General features: G+C 35.3%; 1 protein-coding gene across 1 annotated transcript; it reads left to right on the plus strand.

Annotated features, from left to right (window-relative positions):
• The first annotated feature begins 1,888 nt into the window (after positions 1-1,888).
• On the plus strand, positions 1,889-3,249 carry LOC18507060 (putative aquaporin TIP3-2). The gene is made up of 3 exons (XM_007099697.3): positions 1,889-2,221; positions 2,324-2,571; positions 2,665-3,249. Exons 1-3 carry the CDS (start codon positions 2,089-2,091, stop codon positions 3,049-3,051), a joined length of 768 nt encoding a protein of 255 aa, XP_007099759.1. The 5' UTR covers positions 1,889-2,088; the 3' UTR covers positions 3,052-3,249.
• Positions 3,250-19,440: the final 16,191 nt, after the last annotated feature.

Below are 19,440 nucleotides of genomic sequence, written 5' to 3' on the forward strand. Positions count from 1 at the left end.
ACAAGACATTTTGTTCAAAATTTCGTCATTTTTTTCACTCTTTTCCCTTTAAATGAAATTTCCACCTTCATTAAACTAATCGAGGTGATTAATTTTGGGAAAAACATGGAAGTACGGTTTACAATGATTAACTATGTCTGAAATAACATAAAACCAAATACAAATGTAATCATGCGTTAGGGTTTGGGTTATGGATGATGACGAAGATGATGAAAGAGATCGTGTAATTCGGCTGTGTAATCTAGGTTCAAAATCTAGATTGTTGAGGGTTTTAGTGTTTACTGTCATGGATAGTTTAGTAATTGTCTAATTTCTTTAAACAACGTTTATGGTTTTAGGATGAATTTTTCAAATCCCAAATTAATGGATTCAATCTAAATTATATCCAAAATTTAAGGGTATGGGTGAAACTTACAATTTTTTTAATAAAAGATTTAACAAAAATTAAAAATGCATTATAAATCTCATGCTCTAGTGTTTTTTTTTTTTCTTGACTTAAATTCTTAACTGGGTTCTATAAAAAAATAGACTGTAATTGGATTTTATTAAAAGGGAAATTTTCTACTTGGGTCATGCGCCCAACTTCAAATTTCAGGATAATTTCAGATTTCGTCCATGATAACGATAAACAATCTTTTGACCACCACATCCGATTTGGGGTGGTTGAAAGCTTCTAGTTATTTCTTTCATCTACGACTGCCCGATGTCATGGTTTTAGAGAATATGCAAGGCAATGACTTCCAAATTTTATTATCAAAAGTCGTCACCTGAAATCAACATATTTTTTAAATAAATAATAGTTAACTTTTATATTGGAGATTTTTACAATGAATTATGAAGATTGTAATATTATAGAAAATGATTAATTAACAATGAATTGAATTTCACCATTACTCAATCTGTGATGGATCATATCAATAATAGTATAATAGTGATTTAAAGCCCTTAAATTATTTAAAAAATTTTAAATAAATTTTTATTCTTCTATTGAAATCAATAAAATTCATATATTTTTTTTATTTTAGACCAAATAAACTCTTATAATTAACGGTTAACTAACTTTTATTAACTAAAATATCACTTATCATTAATTTTTATGCTCACGTGATGCTAACACGGAAAGCGAAAATGTTATGTGATTATGTTACCATGTCATATAAGCCTGCCATATTACTATTCATTATAACATGTCAGCATACTACATTAGTATCAGATGACATAAAAATAACAATTAACATTTTGACTAATGACAATTATAAAGAATTGTTACTTATAAAAGCTTTTTTATTTCAAAATAAAAATATAATAATTTGATCGAATGTAATAAAAAATAAAATTTTATTTAAATTTTCTCTACATAGTTAAACAGTTTTTTTAGATTTTTATACCAAATATAAATAGTTTTTCCTTTTCCTTTGATTGTAAAATTATAAGGGCTTTGGTTAGTTTCAGTTTGCACTTTATTATTTTCCCATGATTACACGAGCAATTTCAAATTGTTTAAAACTAGCATTGTTATGTTGAAAGAGCAAAGTACTCGTTTTTAGCCTATACTTTTGGCAACTAAGTGATACTCCATTAGTAGTTTGTTCAAGGCATATGACAATAAGCGTGGTAGACATCTGCGGTAACTAAGAGGTGGTAATATCTATCTCCCAGATAGAAAGAACAATATAAATTCAATTCTATCTCTGGGAAATGAAGAAAGGGAAGGATAAGAGACAGAGACGAGAAGGTTTCTGGTTGGAAATTAAGAATAGGAGTGAGTTGATAAGGCAACACATAGATATGTACGTGTCAAGCTTGATGCGACAACATCTTCCAGGTGTCCCACATAAGTCCAAGTCCTCTCTGTCTAATTTAAGCTAATCCACTTCCACTTCTCAGCCATGCACACACTCCGGGCACAGCAATTTTCTCCTTTTGGGACCTTCCCCCGCTTCTTCTTTTTCATCGTTTGCAACGTGAAGGAAGTCGCAGTGCAGCTAGTAAAGTTTTCACAATCTAAAGCTGATTTAAATAAGCTGAAAAGATCGATCCTATAAAGACAGTGATAAGAATTAAGGGAGGTGGAGGTAGAGGGTAAACATGCCACCTCGCAGATACGCATTTGGGAGGTCTGATGAGGCCACTCATCCAGACTCTATGAGAGCCACCTTGGCTGAATTTCTCTCCACTCTCATTTTCGTCTTTGCCGGCGAAGGCTCAATTCTTGCTCTTGGTATATTATGTCTTTAACTACTCTAAACCTTATTAAGTTTGCTTTATTAACTTGACTACTTTTGGAGTGATACTGATTATTAGTTTCATCTGTTTCTTACAGACAAGATGTACAAGGATGCCAGTACAACGCCTGCAGGACTGGTGATGGTGGCACTTGCGCACGCCCTGTCGCTGTTTTCAGGGGTGGCAGTCAGCTTTAACGTTTCCGGTGGCCACGTCAACCCAGCAGTCACCTTTGGTGCGCTTCTGGGAGGAAGGATCTCGTTTATCCGTGCTGTTTACTACTGGGTTGCTCAGCTCTTAGGTGCTATTGTGGCTTGTCTCTTGCTGCTGGTCACTGCTGGAATGGTAGTACATTAAGTTTAAATATATCATGAAGTACTGTCTTTTAATTTTGAGGTCTCCTCATATATTGAGTGTGTGTGGATTTTTGGTTTTCAGCGGCCGGCGGGGTTCACTGTGGCGTCTGGAGTTGGGGAGTTACGTGGTCTTGTACTAGAGATAGTGCTCACATATGGTTTGGTGTACACTGTATATGCAACAGCAATTGATCCCAAGAGAGGAAGCCTGGGGACAATAGCACCGCTGGCCATAGGCTTAATCGTTGGAGCTAACATCCTGGTAGGCGGGCCATTTGATGGAGCAGCCATGAACCCGGCCAGGGCCTTTGGTCCTGCCTTGGTAGGATGGAGGTGGAACAATCACTGGATCTACTGGGTGGGTCCGTTGCTTGGGGGAGGTTTAGCTGGTCTCATATACGAGTACATGATCATCCCCGCAGAGCCTCCACACCACACTCACCAGCCCTTGGCCCCTGAAGATTACTAGTCATTTTCATTAAATATCTTGTGCTTCGGGAGGTTTTGAATTTGCTTTTTTTAATTTTCTGTGTATGGTACCTCTTGCATCTTTCTTCTTAATTTGTCAGTGCTTTTCTGCTCTGTTTGTGTATCAATTTCTTAGATGTTTGTATGCATTTTCATGACAAGAATAAAAAGGGTGTAGTGCTGTAGTCTTTGTTAAAAACATTGCCTCTCAAATCTCAATCTTCATAGATCCAAAATCTCAATCTTAATAGGTATAAGCATCCGAGCATTTTGTTCATTGATTGGTACATAATTTTCTTGGGTTTGAATCTTCTCTCTCCCAATTATCTCCCAATTATTAAAAAAGAAAAATCTTAATAGATCTCAAGAATATTAAAGAATCTCTTGCTTAATTATTACTAATTTTTTTAAAAAATTTGTTTTTATTTACTACACAACTGCATATAAGTAACATGTTGATGTCTTGTTAAATATTCAGTTTTTATTTATATTGAGTAAAGATACATTAATATTTTTTTCACAATTAAAAATACAATTTAATCAATAATAGATAAAAAATTATTACTTTTGCATTTTGATGAAGAAAACAGTTATTTATTGATTGTAAATTTGAATGACTTTGGAAAATTTGAGTCACTTTGGTCGTTCTGGTGCAAGACTCGAATCACTTTGCTTATTTTAGTTCAATCATTCGTGTCGCACATGCTCCTGAAATTTGGTTACACGTGTAGTTAAAATCTCGAATCATCAATTCCTCACTTATGCCGTTTGTTTTTAAATTTAAATTGAATTGAATTTGAACAAAGCATTTTGGTCAAGTCACATTTTACCAATTTGTGACATATCTCTAATTTTACTCTTTTTTTTAAAATAATAAAAGTAAAATCCTTTTGAAAAGCATAAAGATATATATATATATATATATATAACAAACAAAACTTTACTGTGAAATTATCAAGCAACAATAAAGAAAAAACTCACAAAGATCAAAGAAACAAAAAATATAAAAATGTATGTAGTTTAGTTGTATAGAACGTACGAAGTAGAATGGAGGTAGAAATCAAGGTGCAAATGAGTTCAAGAAGGTGATCACAATACAAGGTATTGCAACGCCATCGCTTCAGCTAGAAGAAGGACTAATTTTATTGAGAAAATCAAATGGGGGGATGATTTATATGATAAACCGTAGGATATTAGAGGTGTCATTGTAAGTCATTTCGAAAATCATTTTGTTGAGCGGGAAGTTCTTGAACTGCGAGACATGGAATGTCAGTTTAAGTCACTTAAAGTGGAATCAATGAGGCTGCTCGAAAGACCTTTCTCAAAGGAGGAAGTGTGGGATACAATCCTTAGTTGCGATGGTGAGAAAGCACAGGGACCAGATGGATATAGCATGGAATTTTTTAAGAAGCAGTGGGTGTAGTTAGGAAAGATGTGATGAATTACATGGCGGAATTTCACGAGAAATGAAGGTTGGGAAAGGCAGTCAACTCTTCTTTTATTACTCTGATTCCTAAAGTCCAAAGTCCTATAGATTTAAATGAATACTGACTAATAAGCTTGGTTGGATGTGTGTATAAAATTGTGACAAAAACACTGGCTAACAGAGTGAGAGGGTTGTTGGAAGAAATCATTAGTAGGAACCAGTTTGCTTTCATACAAGGTCGACAGATTTTGGACTGCTTGCTTATTGCGAATGAGGTGGTTGATGCGCTCAAAAAAGGGAACAGAGGACTGATGTTGAAGATTGATTTTGAAAAAGCGTATGATTGTGTTAATTGGAATTTCCTTGATTTAATCATGAGGAAAATGGGGTTTGGTGATCAATGGAGGCTCTGGGTGAAAGAATATATCAGCTCAGTTATGGTATCGGTCCTTGTCAATGGATCCCTTACGAAACAATTTAAAATTAAAAGAGGTCTACGTCAAGGATGCCCCCTATCTGCTTTCTTATTCACAACCACTGTGGAGGCACTAAACTGCATGCTCAAGAGGGCTGAGACAAAGGGACTATGTAGGGGTGTGAAAATTGGGAAACGAGGTTTAAGAGAATTCGAAGAGTTGAGAGCTATGAAGAGAATTTTGAAATGTTTTCAAAGTGTTTCTGGTCTGAAAATTAACTACCAAAAAAGTCAGTTGTTGGGTATCAGAATAAAAGAGCAGTTGATCAACAAGTGGACAAGAATCATAAAATGCAGATTGGGGAGTCTCCCATCTACCTATCTTGGATTACCATTAGGCGTTAATCACAACACAATGGGCTTCTAGAATCCAGTCATCGAAAAGGTCAGGAGCAAACTATCGAGCTGGAAGGTAGAGTCCTTGTCCATGGGAGGTCGGATAACTCTACTAAGATCAATCTTGGCAAATTACCCAATTACTATATGTCTCTCTTTCATCTACCAAGCGGTGTTAAGAACAAAATTGAACAATTGCAGAGAAAGTTTATGTGGGGTGACACGGAGGAAGAAAAGATAGTACATTATATTAAGTGGGAAATGATCAACAACTACAGGGACTATGGAGGGATCGAAATTGGAGATTTGAGCATTCGAAATAGAGCCCTCCTCAATAAATGGATTTAGAGGTATGGTAACGAAAGAGGGAGTTTATGGAGAGAACTGATTGCTGATAAGACTAATAGTGATTCATCCATCCTAATGCCAAACATGAGAGTTAATAGAAACTTTTCATGCCACTAGAAAAAAATTACTTGTCCTCTGATTATATCTAACAAATTCATCTTGCAGGTAACCTCTAATGTTGGTTTATCTATAGGTAACGAAGAAAACATAATGTTTTTGATGGATGAGTGGATCGAAGGTCACATTCTTGCTGAAAAGTTTCCTAGGATTTTTGCACTATCGACAAATAAAGCTGGTAAAGTGGCTGATTTTGGTAGATGGTCTGGGAATGTATGGATATGGGATATCCCTCTACGCAGGTGCCTCTTTGATTAGGAGAGGAGTCAATGGTACAGTCTCGAGGACATTTTGAAAGAGATTCAACTCAGCAAGGAAATGAAGGATGGCCTTGTCTGAAAAGGTGAATCTAGTGACAGGTACTCGACTAAATCGTTCTGTCGAATGCTTTCCAACGATGACAACAAGGAAAGAAAGATATGGAAAGATGTATGGGCTAGTATGGCACCGCACCGAATAGAAGCGTTTGTTTGGCAACTTCTCCATGGAAAGATTGGTGTCAAAGTGGAATTGGCAGTTAGAGGGATATTTCATGAATCCTCTAACTTATGCATTCTGTGCATCGTGGATAAGGAAACGTGCTGCCACCTCCTCACCAAATGCAATGAAACTTGGAAGATATGGGGTATGTGGTGTAAATTGTTTAACATCAGTTGGATAACCCCAGGGTTTGTTGTAACTTTCTTTGAGGCCTGGAACAATTGTCATGTTGGAAAGCACAATAGTAGACTATGGAAACTTGCTTATTTCACAATTGTTTGGACAATTTGGAAGAGCAGAAGCGAGGTGGTCTTTAAAAGGAAAAAGTGGGATGACAAGGAATGTTGGGAGCTTGTCAAGTTCAGAATCGCCTCATGGGCCAATGCAAAATGGCCAAAGGATTATGGATCTATTTTTGATATATTCTTTAACCCCTCTGTAGGAAGCTATGTAAGAATGAAGCAAAAATAGGTAAGGAAAGAAGTTAAATGGTCTGCTCCAAAAAAGGGCTTTATGAAGTTCAATGTGGATAGCTCGGCAAAGGGTTATTTGGGACCAGCGGGGATTGTAGGAATAATGAAGAATGAGCTCGAGAAGGTGAAGATCAGCTTCTTTAAACTGATTGGCATCACTGACTCCTCTCAAGCTGAAATTATGGCTGTGAAAGAGGCTGTTCAGATTTTTTTTGCTTCTAAATAGAAAGATAGCTGTCACCTGATTGTTGAAAGTAATGTGATCAATGTTGTTAACTGGATTCCAAAACGGGCTTTGGTGCCATGGAGATTGCGAAAATGGGTAATTTTAATTGAAAGGATCAAGGAACAGTTAGGGCCTTGGAAGATAACTCACACTTTGCGAGAAACAAACCAGGAGGCTGATACACTTTCCAAAAATGCAACGAATTTTGGCTCTAGAACATTGTGTATGTTTTAAATTGATGGTGGGGCGGGATGAAGTTAGGCAGAACTTTGATGATATGTGAGGATTGTCATGAATTTGTGCCCCCCTCTGTTTCTTCTTTTTTTCCATCTTAGAGGGCTGGAGTCTGGGAATAGGTTCTGGGGTTCTGCTATTCGGAGTAGGGGAGGTTGTGCTCTTATTTTTAGGGGAGTGTACATCTTCTTTTTTACTTTCTTGGGGAGCTTGGTAGTTCTTTTGTTTTGGATGATGCTCCAATTACTCAGGGGATTGAGTCTTGAATTGGGTACTCTGAGAAACAGAGATTTATCAGTCAAATCTCTGTTTCCTTTGTTACCTGGCTGTTTTGTTCTTTCTCAAGGTTGTGATGATTTGTCACACCCAGTTAATAATACTCATTATTATTAAAAAAAATAGTTTTTTTATTATTAAAAAATTAAATTATAATAAAATCTCTCTTTGATTTTTCAAACCAATTCAAAGACTTCTCTCACTAACCTTACGAGAACACTTGCTCACAACCTTCTAGTTTTAGTTAAGGTAAAACACAAATTTACAAGAACACTTGCTCAAGCCCATTCTAATTTTTGTTAAAGTAAAACACAAATATACAAAGTGTTTCCCTCTTTAATGCTCTTAAAACATACTCAATTTCTAAAACTTACAACAACACTTTTATAATGAGATTAAAACTTGACATGAGACAAGGAATTTCTAAAAATCAATAATTCTAAAACCCCTAACTTTTATTACTTGGATAGTTAAATAGGTAATTTGGTGAACTTAGGAAATACTTGATTTAGCTTGAATTCCCTAATTTCTAACTTTAGGAAACCATAAGTAAAAGATTTGAAGGGTTGTGAGAGGAATGGTATTGAATGGAGTCTTAAAAAGTTCATTTTATACAACTCTGGATGAAAAGGGTCGATCCTTTAGCTTGAACGGTCAATTTCGAGTAGCCAAAATGAGCAATTTGCTCTCTAGAAGTTATGGGAATTGACCTTTTGTTTAAGGTGTCGACCCTAGAGCAATAGGGCAATATATGGGTGTTCTGTTTGGAGTTGGAATCGACCCCTATGCTTTAGGTGTTGATCCTAAAGCTATAGGGCAACAAAAGAGTATTCTGTTTAGGGTTGGGATCAACCCTTTTTGCTCCAGGTGTCGATCCTAGGCCATGTCAGAAAAAAATTCAACCTTAGACCCCCCAAACTGTTGGGATTCGACCTCGTGTTCAAACATGAAATTAATCATTATATTAAAATTATAAGATAGCAAAAAAATAAAATTAGCATTTTATCAAAGAAACAGTCAAATCCCACAAGATCAATGTTTGTGTTTTTTCATGTAATTTTCAAATTAATTATAAACATTTATAAGTTTAAGTATAACATGCGTCACGACCCAAATTTCTGGGCCATGACCGGCGCAAAGGCCCAATAAACGTAGTTTATTAAGCCCAAGCAAGCCTATCGATTTATCCTACTCATCATTCCATCAAATATCGCTAAGTCATATTTCATACTTTTGAATCAAAATAGTTATATACATTGCCAACTCGTACTGGCATTACTCCTTGAAAATTTACATACAATGTCTACAACATGTATTCTAATAATTTACATTAAGTTCGTCTATACATAACAAAATAACACTCGACTTCCAACGGAAGGACTCGGATGAATGTACAGCTACTGAATGCCGAGACACCTACCAAAAGATGGACACAGGTCTACAAAGACACCTCGTCCTAGTTACCGGCTGCCTCGTGATATGAAAACATGAATTTGAAAATGGTGAGTATAAACCCAGTGAGTGAACAAGGAAGGGAACAAGCATACCATAAGGAATCTTTAATGAAATCATAATGCATTTTTTTTCAAAACAATGCAATTTGTTTATATTCTTATTAAAACCCTTCATCAAGCCCTTATATGATTAATCATTTGAAAATCATTAACCCATACATAGCGAATCATTTGAAGAATGAAAGCTTTAATATTGCACCAGCAAGTCAAATACGACAACGAATCTTTCCTGCAGCTACGCTGCAGCGAGAATGAATTTTCATTGCAACGACGTTGGGATTTAGTTATTAACCGAACAAAGGTTTCTCAACTGGCCGAGGATTTCTCACTAAACCTCCTCCTTTTAAAGTTAACTCATTTAATCCTTAATGTTGGAAGTCCATGCTTTGATATGGTAGCAAAGAAGTGAAAGATAGGACAGCAATTGAACAAGATAAGAGACCAAAACATAAAGTTTTTCGCTACAGCGAGATTCTTTCTCTCTGCGGTGAAATTGTAACCTAGAAACAGAAGGTTTCTCGCTGCAGCAAAATTGTAACCCAAAAACAAAAAGTTTCTCGCTACAGCGAGAATGTATTTCGCTGCAGCGAGAAGCTACAGTGTCATTCTCGCTACAGCGAAAATGCATCCTCGCTGCAGCGAGTTTTTGGTCGGCCTACCCTTTCAATACCCGAGAGCTTTTCGCTGTAGCGAAATACAGGGCATCAAATGAAAATTTCCCTTTCTCCCAAAGAAAACCACCCTGCTTGAAATGTTCAAAACCAATATGAAACACATAACAATTTCTCAAGGTTTAACATGTCAAGTTTCACATGCATTACAACCATAAACCATTATCCATCAATTTCCTATAACACACATATTTACATATGTATATATATATATATATATATATCTATATACGCATATACACATCATCATCATCACACCATCCCATCATCATCATCACCAGCTCATGCGCACTCCCTACTCGCACATGGCTGGGTCATCACCGAGTTATGCGCACTCCCTACTTGCACATAACCGGGTCATCCTCGACTTATGCGCACTCCCTACTCGTACATAGCCGAGTTAATATAATTACACAACATTATATTCAAGCATATATGTATATCAACATAATGCAGCCACATAGAAATCCATAATAACCACATATCATAACATAAATCATTTCTCAAGAGCTTGTTCCCAAGGCATTCATTTTCATGAAAAATCGTATAAAATCATTCAAACGTTTGTCAAATATATTATATTCCCAAAATAAGTTTTAAAGGCAGTCCACTCACCAAATAATTGTAGAGCCTTTAGATGACTCCAATTCTCCTAATTGTCCAAATGGGATGATAGGGCTTCCTTAAAACCTAGGATCACGTTAACATAAAAAATAGATCAATTTGCACACTATGAACTCTAAAAGCTATCTCTTAGCTAGTTTTCAATTGCCACATTAAATGGCCATCTATGTTCACTATCTAAATCACTAAAAGTAATGAACATACTCAACAATAAAACAGCTCATAAATCCCAATTACTGGCCATTTTTTGCAGCTAAAATCGAGCTTAGTTCATCACGTACCCTAGGGCTCCTTTGTAGTCAAATTCTCTTCCAATTGCTTCCAAATCAATGATGTAATTTTTTCTTTCTCTCTCTAAAACGTCCAACTAGTGAGAGAAAGTGCAGAATTGAGATTTATCAAGGGTTTTAAAGTGAGAGGATGAAATAGCACAAGGGTTTGTGGAAGAGTACACCAAAAGCATGAAAATTGGAGCTAGAGGGAGAAAGTTATGGAAGCTTGAAGAAAACTCCCAAGGAAAATTGAAGAAACATGAAAGAGCAGAAAGGAAGAAGAAGACTAGCTATTGGAAATTCAAGAAGGTGCTGGAAATTTCAAGATATTTATAGCCAATCTTATCCTTTCCCTTAAAATTACGAAAATGCCCCTCCACCAATTTGCTTATTCTCCTCCAATCTTTTATGCAATCTTTTTGCTCTTTTAATACTAGGACAAGGTCCATAATGGTCTAGACATGTTCGGGTTCATAAAAACTTAAAATTTTAACTCGAGGTGAAAAATGACCATTTTACCCTTGTTATGAAAATTGTTGAAACTTCTAGTTTTCTTCGTGTTTTCACCAGCACACATCATTTATGCAGTCTTATACCTATCTTGACCTTAAAATATCATAAAACTTTCTTCTGGGAGCTTATTAGAGAAAATGACAAAACTACCCCTGGCTTGTATTATTACATCTATGCTTAGCTACAAACCTATAGAGGTTGGGGTCTCACAACATGCCTTACTCTAAATATTGTAATCAATAGCTAATTAAATCCAAAAGGCTTGTGATGAAGCAAGAAACTTGAAAAGAGAATAAGACAATTTAAAATCTTGCAACTGAAATCTTTGCTTCTTCACTTTTAGGATATGTCAAATCTTCAGTCCCCCAAGTGTTTGGCCTCTAATAGTAATCCATACAGTGACCGAATAAGACCTTCTCAAAGGTAAAATTTTTACTTGTGCTAGCAAGTTTTGGTTTTAGAAAACAAAATAGATCAAAACAAGCTTAGCCAAATCTTATTTCTATCAAACAATGAAAACTATTGTTTTTTCTTGTTTTTATGAAACGGCTAAAAAGTGGGTGAAGGCTTAGAGTTTTAGTTGGCTAACATAGCATATTTATATCGCTACACTAAGTTGTAACCCTAGATCAAACATTTGTATTTTTTTTCAATTAACTCCATATGAACTTAATTAATTTTCCACTTTATTTTGGTCTATTTCAATTAAATCTAACTTAATTAATTATCCTTATTTAATCTTAATCATGTCAATTAATGTGCATGACCCATTAGGCTTCAACATGTTGGTAATAAATATAAATCATAATCAAATATCAATTTAATAATTGATTTATATTTATAGATCATGAGCAACATCTAGCAATACATCATTACCACCCAAATGTTAGAGAGTCAATTAAAAAATTAGACGAAGCCCTTTAGTTATAAGCCTCTCAGTGCAATACAGTCCTTCCATCAAATATCATGGATATATCATAAAGCATGGCTTAGTGTCTACTTATGACATTCCATATTAGTTCTCATAATTCATGACTAACTTTATGAATTTAGGAAACTAACTTTCCTCAAATTCATCATGCTTTGGCCAAAGACTTTATACAAGTTAATCTAAAATGGAGAACAAGTTAGATACATCCCCTCATATCAGTTAGGGTGATGAATCCTCTCTTTATAATTCATCCACCTTCGTATACTTCATCGCATATCCAAAAACACCCTATTTAGGTATCTAGTCACCTCCAAACCCATAAGTGTGAAATCAAAGTATGTCATTCCCCATAAAAGATGACTTAGTGTCTCAAGTTCGAGGACTAGTTGCATGATTATCACATGAGAACATATTCCATATACACTTGAGTGAAATACCAAATGGAGTTCTCATAGTAGGTTATGTTTAGTGAACTTATTCTTTAACAGGCACCCACATGTTATCCTCAAGTATCCCATATACTTCAATCTATGAGATCAATTGCTTACTTCCTAAGTAAGGAAGCTTAACATGTATTAGTCTTTAAGCATTGTCAATGCCCTGCCTTGACAATACAATGACCAAAAATAATTTTAGAAACATGGCTTTGATACATAGTGATCTCATAATTGTAACAACTTTACGATTCTCTTGCAAGGCTTTTATGTTCCATGGGCTTCATCCAATTAGTACTTAATAACTCTTTGTTATTGCATTAACATGAAGACAACTTTATCACATTTAGTTCTGTGATTAAATATGCATTAAATGACAATATGTATTCCTTGACTAATCCAATTGGCTCAAGGGCATATATCAATAATCTCTCACTTGCACTTGAGTCAATTGCTAATGTATTCAATATCGAACTCTTTCGCTTAGTGATTATGTCTTTACTAAGAAAACTCAAGTTGCAATATTTGGGAATATGTTAATTTATATGTTTGACAATCTCCATTGCCATAATCGAAATACTAATTTAGATCACAATGAGACCTTGATTCCATTATTATGGCTCTTGTTGTTACTTTAAAAATTCAAAAGCATTTATTGGTTTATTAAACTAATGATCCAAATATCTCTCATTTTGCAATCTAAATAAAGGGATTTGTATACTATTATAGATATAATCATGCAGTTAGCCTTTGTTTTGGAACCATTCCAATGCAATTTCCCAATCATAAGTCATTCATGATTGGTTATGGGATGAAATCCTTTCGAAGATTAGTTGATGCGATTAACTAGATTTGGAATGCTTTGTAATTCATCTCTTATGAATTCAATATGATAATCAATTGTTATTTAATTCTAAGCAATCTTAATTTAGATCTAAGATTTCAATAAGAATGCTCATTGGCTAAATGTGTTCATAATCCTATTATGAATTCATTAAGTTAGGACTCAATTTGATTCAAGTCATCTTATTAATTTTCTCTTTGATTCATAATCAAAAGAAAAATAATCTCACAATGATCCTATCACTATGACTTAGTATTGATTATCATATACGCAAGGTTATACTTAAGGATAAATAATTTAGAACAATTCCAAAATAAAATGAGATGTAATGTGAATATATAAATATATATAATCTAAGCATCTCATGGTAGCAAAATATAAATCTATGTTTCCTAAACATAAAATAAAATATTTAGCCATAGGTCCAAAGCTAAAAACATCTCATCTTGGCAATCATGCCATGAAAACATTCAATGTTCTAAAATTATTTATTGTTCCATAATCTAATCTAAGCGGACAAGCTTAACCACCATCAACTAAGGTTGTTGCATTCATGGTCTTATTCTTCACTATTCATTGTCGTTAGTTCCTACAATATGTCATACATATCAGAACATTAATAAAGAGTAAGGTATCATATACCAAGTAGTGAAAAATAAATCATCATATGATTCATACCTAAAGTGGAAGCTTCCTTTGGTTTCTTCCTTTTGATCGATTCAAGATAATCTTTGCAATTACACCTTCGATGCCCTAATTTGCTGCAGAAATGGCATTTGTCATTATCCTTATCCTTCTTCACTCTTTTTGTAGGTTTCATAAATTTTGAAATTGATGCCTTTTCACCCTTGTCTTTCTTAAAAAGTTTTTTTTCTTATTTTATATTTTTCTTAAAAGAGATAAGATGAACTAAAGGCTTTTCTTTCGCAATGGTGTTCTCAGCTTGTGTAAGCATATTCTATTAGCCCGATAAGGCTACATCAATCTTGTTCATGTTGAAATTCAACACAAACTATGAATAGTTCTTTGACAGTGAAGAGAGTATAAGGTCTATGCTCAAATCATGATCCATAACCCAACCTAACTGCTCAAGTCGAGTGATATATCGTATCATCTTATGCACATGAGGCCTTACTAGACTTCCCTCAAACATCTTACATCGAAACAATTCCCTTAAAATGTTGAGTATCTCTATGTGACTTTCCTTATCGATCATTTCTTCAAAGTTTAGGATAATATCCAAGGCATTCATAGCTTCACGTTGCTTTTAAAGATCTAGAGCCATACTAGCCAACATCACACATGTGGCTTGATCGAGATCATCCATATAAACTCTATAAGCCTCATTTTCCTCATTTGTAGCATCATCACTAGGTTCCTTAAGAATAGGGCCATTTAGAACATAAGCATTTTTCTCTTGTTTCAAGACAACCTTGATATTGCAAAACTAGTCAATAAAATTTGAACTTGTCAACTTGTTTTCATCGAGTATGCTTCTAAGTGACAAACTGTTTGCCATGATCAATTTATATCCTATATAAACCAACATATATAATGTCAAGCCTAGCTCTATAATATACTTGCCATGTCATTCATGTACTTCATAGCATGTCTGCATACTTAGATGCCTCGAAAAATCGTTAAAAGTCAGTATCGTACCTAGTGGTACAATTAAGTTGATTAAAGCCTCGAACTAATCCAAATAGAGATTTTAGGATGTATTTGAGGGTTATTGAACCTTATAATGTCTTAATATGGTGATTTGGAGTTCGAGGATTGATTTGGAATCCAATCAAAAAATTTTATAACGTAGGGCTAAAATGGTCATTTTCCCACCCGAGGGTAAAATTTGAATGTTGGAAGAGATTTTTTACCAAGTTTGACTAGTTGGAACATAATTTGAATTTGAGGAGTGAAAAAAAATTTCAATTCGGAGCATAAGGACAAAGAGGTCATTTCACGTGTCCACGAGGACGTAATTGGAATTTTTGAAATTTTGCACCACCATGGCACTTGTCAAGCCCATGAATTTCACCTATTATCATTTTTATATCTTGGATAATTAAGGAATTATATGTGGTGGTAAGAGAATGCTTAATTGTTAAGTTTTAACCATGGACTAATCAAGTGGCGACACGTGTCAAGTTTTTATTATTTTATAATTTCCTTTATAAACTCAACATAAACTCTCCCATTCACTCTCTCATTGCTGTCCAAGCTAAAGAACAAAGGGGGAAAGAATAGAAAAACTCTGAGGAAAAATTCAATAGAAATTCATTTGATTTCCAAAAAATGAAGCCATCGGAGGTAAGATTTCGAGATTTAGCTTAAGATCTATCTTACCCATGCTTTCTTTTTCATTTCTTATGCTTGAAACTCAAGTTTTCATGATGAAAGCATGCTGGCCGAATCAAGGGGGGAAGGTTTTGAGGATGGGTTTTGATAGATCTCATGTTATCTAGGAGTTTTTAGTTGTTTGTGATATTCGGTGTGAAATACAAGCAAGAAAACAACATGTCCTTTATCAAACCCTAATTGGCCGAATTCTATAGGGAATATTTTGAAGATGAATTTGTCATATTTAATGTTATCTAGCTCATATTTGATGATTCGTGATGTCAGATATCGAAAACGATTATCAAAAAGTATAATTCCTTTAGTAAACGACTTGAACGATAATGAGAAAATTATAGTAAATGGACTTAGAATTGATTTCTAATGAGGTATACGGACTTATTGGAGTATCGAAAGTGCAATGAATCTATTTGGAGTTGAATTGGATGTTTTGGCTAATTAAATAGTGTATAGTGCAAGTTAGGTCGAATACCATTTCAGTCCAACCACAATTGAACCTACGTAGAACACCATCTTTAAGTGATTATTTGAACACTTCTCATTCAATTTCATACATTCATAAAGAGCCTAAAATAGTCTTATAACAGTTTGGCATAAGTGTATTGAATTACTTGTTATGTATTATGTATAAGTGGTGAGCCCTCTAGTAAGAGTAAGGATATCGTACTTGAGGACCAGGAGTAGGAGTTCTCCCGTTATAGTGAGTAACAGACTTTCATCTTAACTATCTAAAGTTATTTTTACTCATTTTTATGTTTTAAAGAATAATGAGTTTAAATTATAAATTATTATGTTTTAAAATTGAAGTGTTGGTTAAACGAAATGAGATTTATAACTTGTTTTGAAATAGAATACTCGTTTTGGAAATTGAGTAAGTGGAGACTATATACTCGTGTTTGATATATGATTTGAATTGATGGCTTATGACAATGCAACGACATGAATGGCTGGATTTGTGTTTATGTGGAATATATGAACTGTTTTGATTTACCTTGACAGGCTAGGTAATATCATATTAGCCATGTCATACTACCGAAATTTTATTGATATGGTGGGGTAATTGATTAGCTTACTGTAGTGGGCGAGTTTTTGTGGACCAGCCTATTAGAGGGGCATGGTAAACCCCGTTATATTTTACCTTAGTAGGAGAGGAGCGAAAGGTATCTCTTAAGGTAGTTTAGAGTTCACTTCACGTCAAACCACCACGTAAGGGTGAAACTCAGCCAACGCCAAGGAACGGCTACGTTTTTAAACGTAAAAACATGTTTTGTGTGTATATGTTAATTTAACAGCCTTGGCGGACTCGGTTGGATGCCCAGCATAAGGTGTCATCGAGTACAAGTTTTGGCACAAACCAAGTTTTAAGAGAGTCATAAGCCTTACTGATTATTTTTGATGAAATGTAATTGATTTATATGGTTGAAATGAGTTTTAATGGTATGAATCATATTATGAAGAGATGTTTTAATTGTCTCCATTTACTCAGCTTTAGATGTTATAGATGAACTTTGCTTACTCACTGGGTTTATAAAAACTCACCCCTTTCTTTTCACCCATTTCAAGCTAAGGGCAGTCTGTAGATTGCCAATTTTGTCGAGGGTTTGCTTTTGGATTCATACCCTTAGAAATCGTAGGTTTACAGTCGTGTTTATTTTTGTTATTTTGGGGCTCACATGGCATTGTAAAATGTTTTTGTATACCTTGGCGCTGTGTGCTATTATGTATATGGATTTATTTTGTTATTACACTATAGTAATTGTTTACGTAGAATTTTATAAATATTGTTTTATATGAAAATGAAATATTTTATTTAGTTCTATTAGTTATAAATTCACTTTAAAAAGATGATTTAGACACCTAGATTTATTTTTTTATATGAAATGTATATTTTTCATTCATATACTGTGTTTTTAGCAGGTTTCAAAATTTTTAGGTAAAATGACCAAAATACCCCTGTGCTGTAGAAATTATTTTTTGATTGTCTTTGATTTGAAAATCATCTATAGTCCTTCAAAACATGATATTTAGTAACTGTTGCTCACATGGGAAGTGAAAAACTGATGCTAGAGCCTTACGAGGTTTCGATTGACATTCCGGGTAAGGTATGTCTATGGGGACATCGCAGCAGTTGTCACGGGCTCGAAGAGAGTACCGGATCATGACAATTCGATTGGTATCAGAGCCATTGATTTTAAAGTTATTCGAAAACTACAGTGTCAGTGTGACCCCAAGATTGAGTTGAATGCATGCATTTGCATATAGGACCTGAAGTTGTCTAAAAACGTTCTGTTTTTTCTTATAGATCATTATGCCTCCTCGATGTAGCCGCCCACCTCTCGTTAGATCAGTCGGGAAGGGAAGAGACTATTCTCGGCATCTTCAGCCAAATCCTGTAGAGGGGGAATCGGCTACGTCTACTTTTCAGGTAGCACCTGCTACTGAACAGACTAAGACTCCTCTACATCCTCCACATCCTCCACCACCTACCAGTATTCCTAGTATTTTTGCCATGTCTCCTGAGGCAGTTCAAGCATTAGCTGCTTTCCTTACTACTATTATTGGCCAAGCTTAGGCTGGTCAAGCTCCTCTTGCTGTTCCTCCAGTCGCACCTCTAGTGCCACCGCCACCAACTCCTGTTCCATTACAAGTACCTGATGTATCCATTTCTAAGAAACTTAAGGAGGCTAGACAGCTCGATTGCATTTCTTTTAAGGGTGATTTGGATGTAATCGTAGCTAAGGACTGGATCGTTCAGGTTTTTGAGACACTTAATGATATGAGACTAGATGATGATATGAAACTGATGGTGGCCACTAAATTGCTTGAGAAGAGGGCTCGTACTTGGTGAAACTTAGTGAAATCTCATTCTACCGTTCCTTCGACCTAGTCAGATTTTCTATGAGAGTTCGACGGCCAGTATTATATTTATTTTCATCAAAAGGAAAAAAAAAAAGGGAATTCTTGAGTTTGAAATAGAGGAGTTTAACAGTAGAGGAGTATGAGGCTCGTTTTAACGAGCTAATGTCTTATGAGTCCGATCTAGTGAAAACTGAGTAGGATCAGGCTAATTACTTCTAGGAAGGGCTCCGAAATGAAATCAAAGATAGTATGATAGTGACGGGTAGGGAGCCGTATAAGGAGGTTGTGCAGATGGCTTTGCGGGCTGAGAAACTTGCGACTGAGAACAGGAGAATTCGGGTCGAGTTTGCCAAGAGGATTAATCTGAATACATTTTTCAGTCAACCATCGAAAAAGGGGAAGGATTCATCTGCTTCAAGGAGTGATACCACTACTTTAGTAGCATCTACTCGACCCCTATTTCAACAGCGGTAGCAGAAGTCTTCTAGATTCAGTAGATCAGTGACGAGTGCTTTTGGGAAAAGTTTTGGGAGTTTTGACAGATGCCGAAACTGTGGAAGATCTCATGCTAGGCTGTGTAAAGAGCCTGTGCGATGTTTTTAGTGTGGTCAGCAAAGCTACATGAAGAGTGCTTGAGTGCAATTAGGACGAGCTACTGCAGCTGCTTCATCTCCCCAAGCTCGCACAAATATTCAGAGAATAGCTTTTTCTGGGTCACAGTCGAGACAGGGTGTAGCGATGCGGTCCAGTGTGGGGAGTAATACCCTGGTGCATCCACCTTCTAGACCGCAGACTCATACCCAGACGAGAGTTTTTTCTATGACAGAGGAAGGGGCATGAGTCCGACCCAGCGCAGTGGCAGGTACCATATTTGCGTTTAACAAAGATGCTTATGTCTTAATTAATTCTGGTTCGGATAGATCATATGTGAGCACAACATTCGCATCCTTTTTTTATTGAAACATATCACCTTTATAGGAGG

The sequence above is a fragment of the Theobroma cacao genome, chromosome 3 (genome assembly GCF_053813885.1).
Source record: "Theobroma cacao isolate CCN51 chromosome 3, ASM5381388v1, whole genome shotgun sequence".
Classification (NCBI taxonomy): Eukaryota; Viridiplantae; Streptophyta; class Magnoliopsida; order Malvales; family Malvaceae; genus Theobroma; species Theobroma cacao.

Excerpts from the sequence above, each read along its gene's own strand:
- LOC18507060 (XM_007099697.3), top strand. The coding sequence starts at position 2,089 with ATGCCACCTCGCAGATACGCATTTGGGAGGTCTGATGAGGCCACTCAT. Across the intron at positions 2,222-2,323 it reads AGGCTCAATTCTTGCTCTTG|ACAAGATGTACAAGGATGCC; the intron begins GTATATTATGTC and ends TGTTTCTTACAG. Across the intron at positions 2,572-2,664 it reads TGCTGGTCACTGCTGGAATG|CGGCCGGCGGGGTTCACTGT; the intron begins GTAGTACATTAA and ends TTTGGTTTTCAG.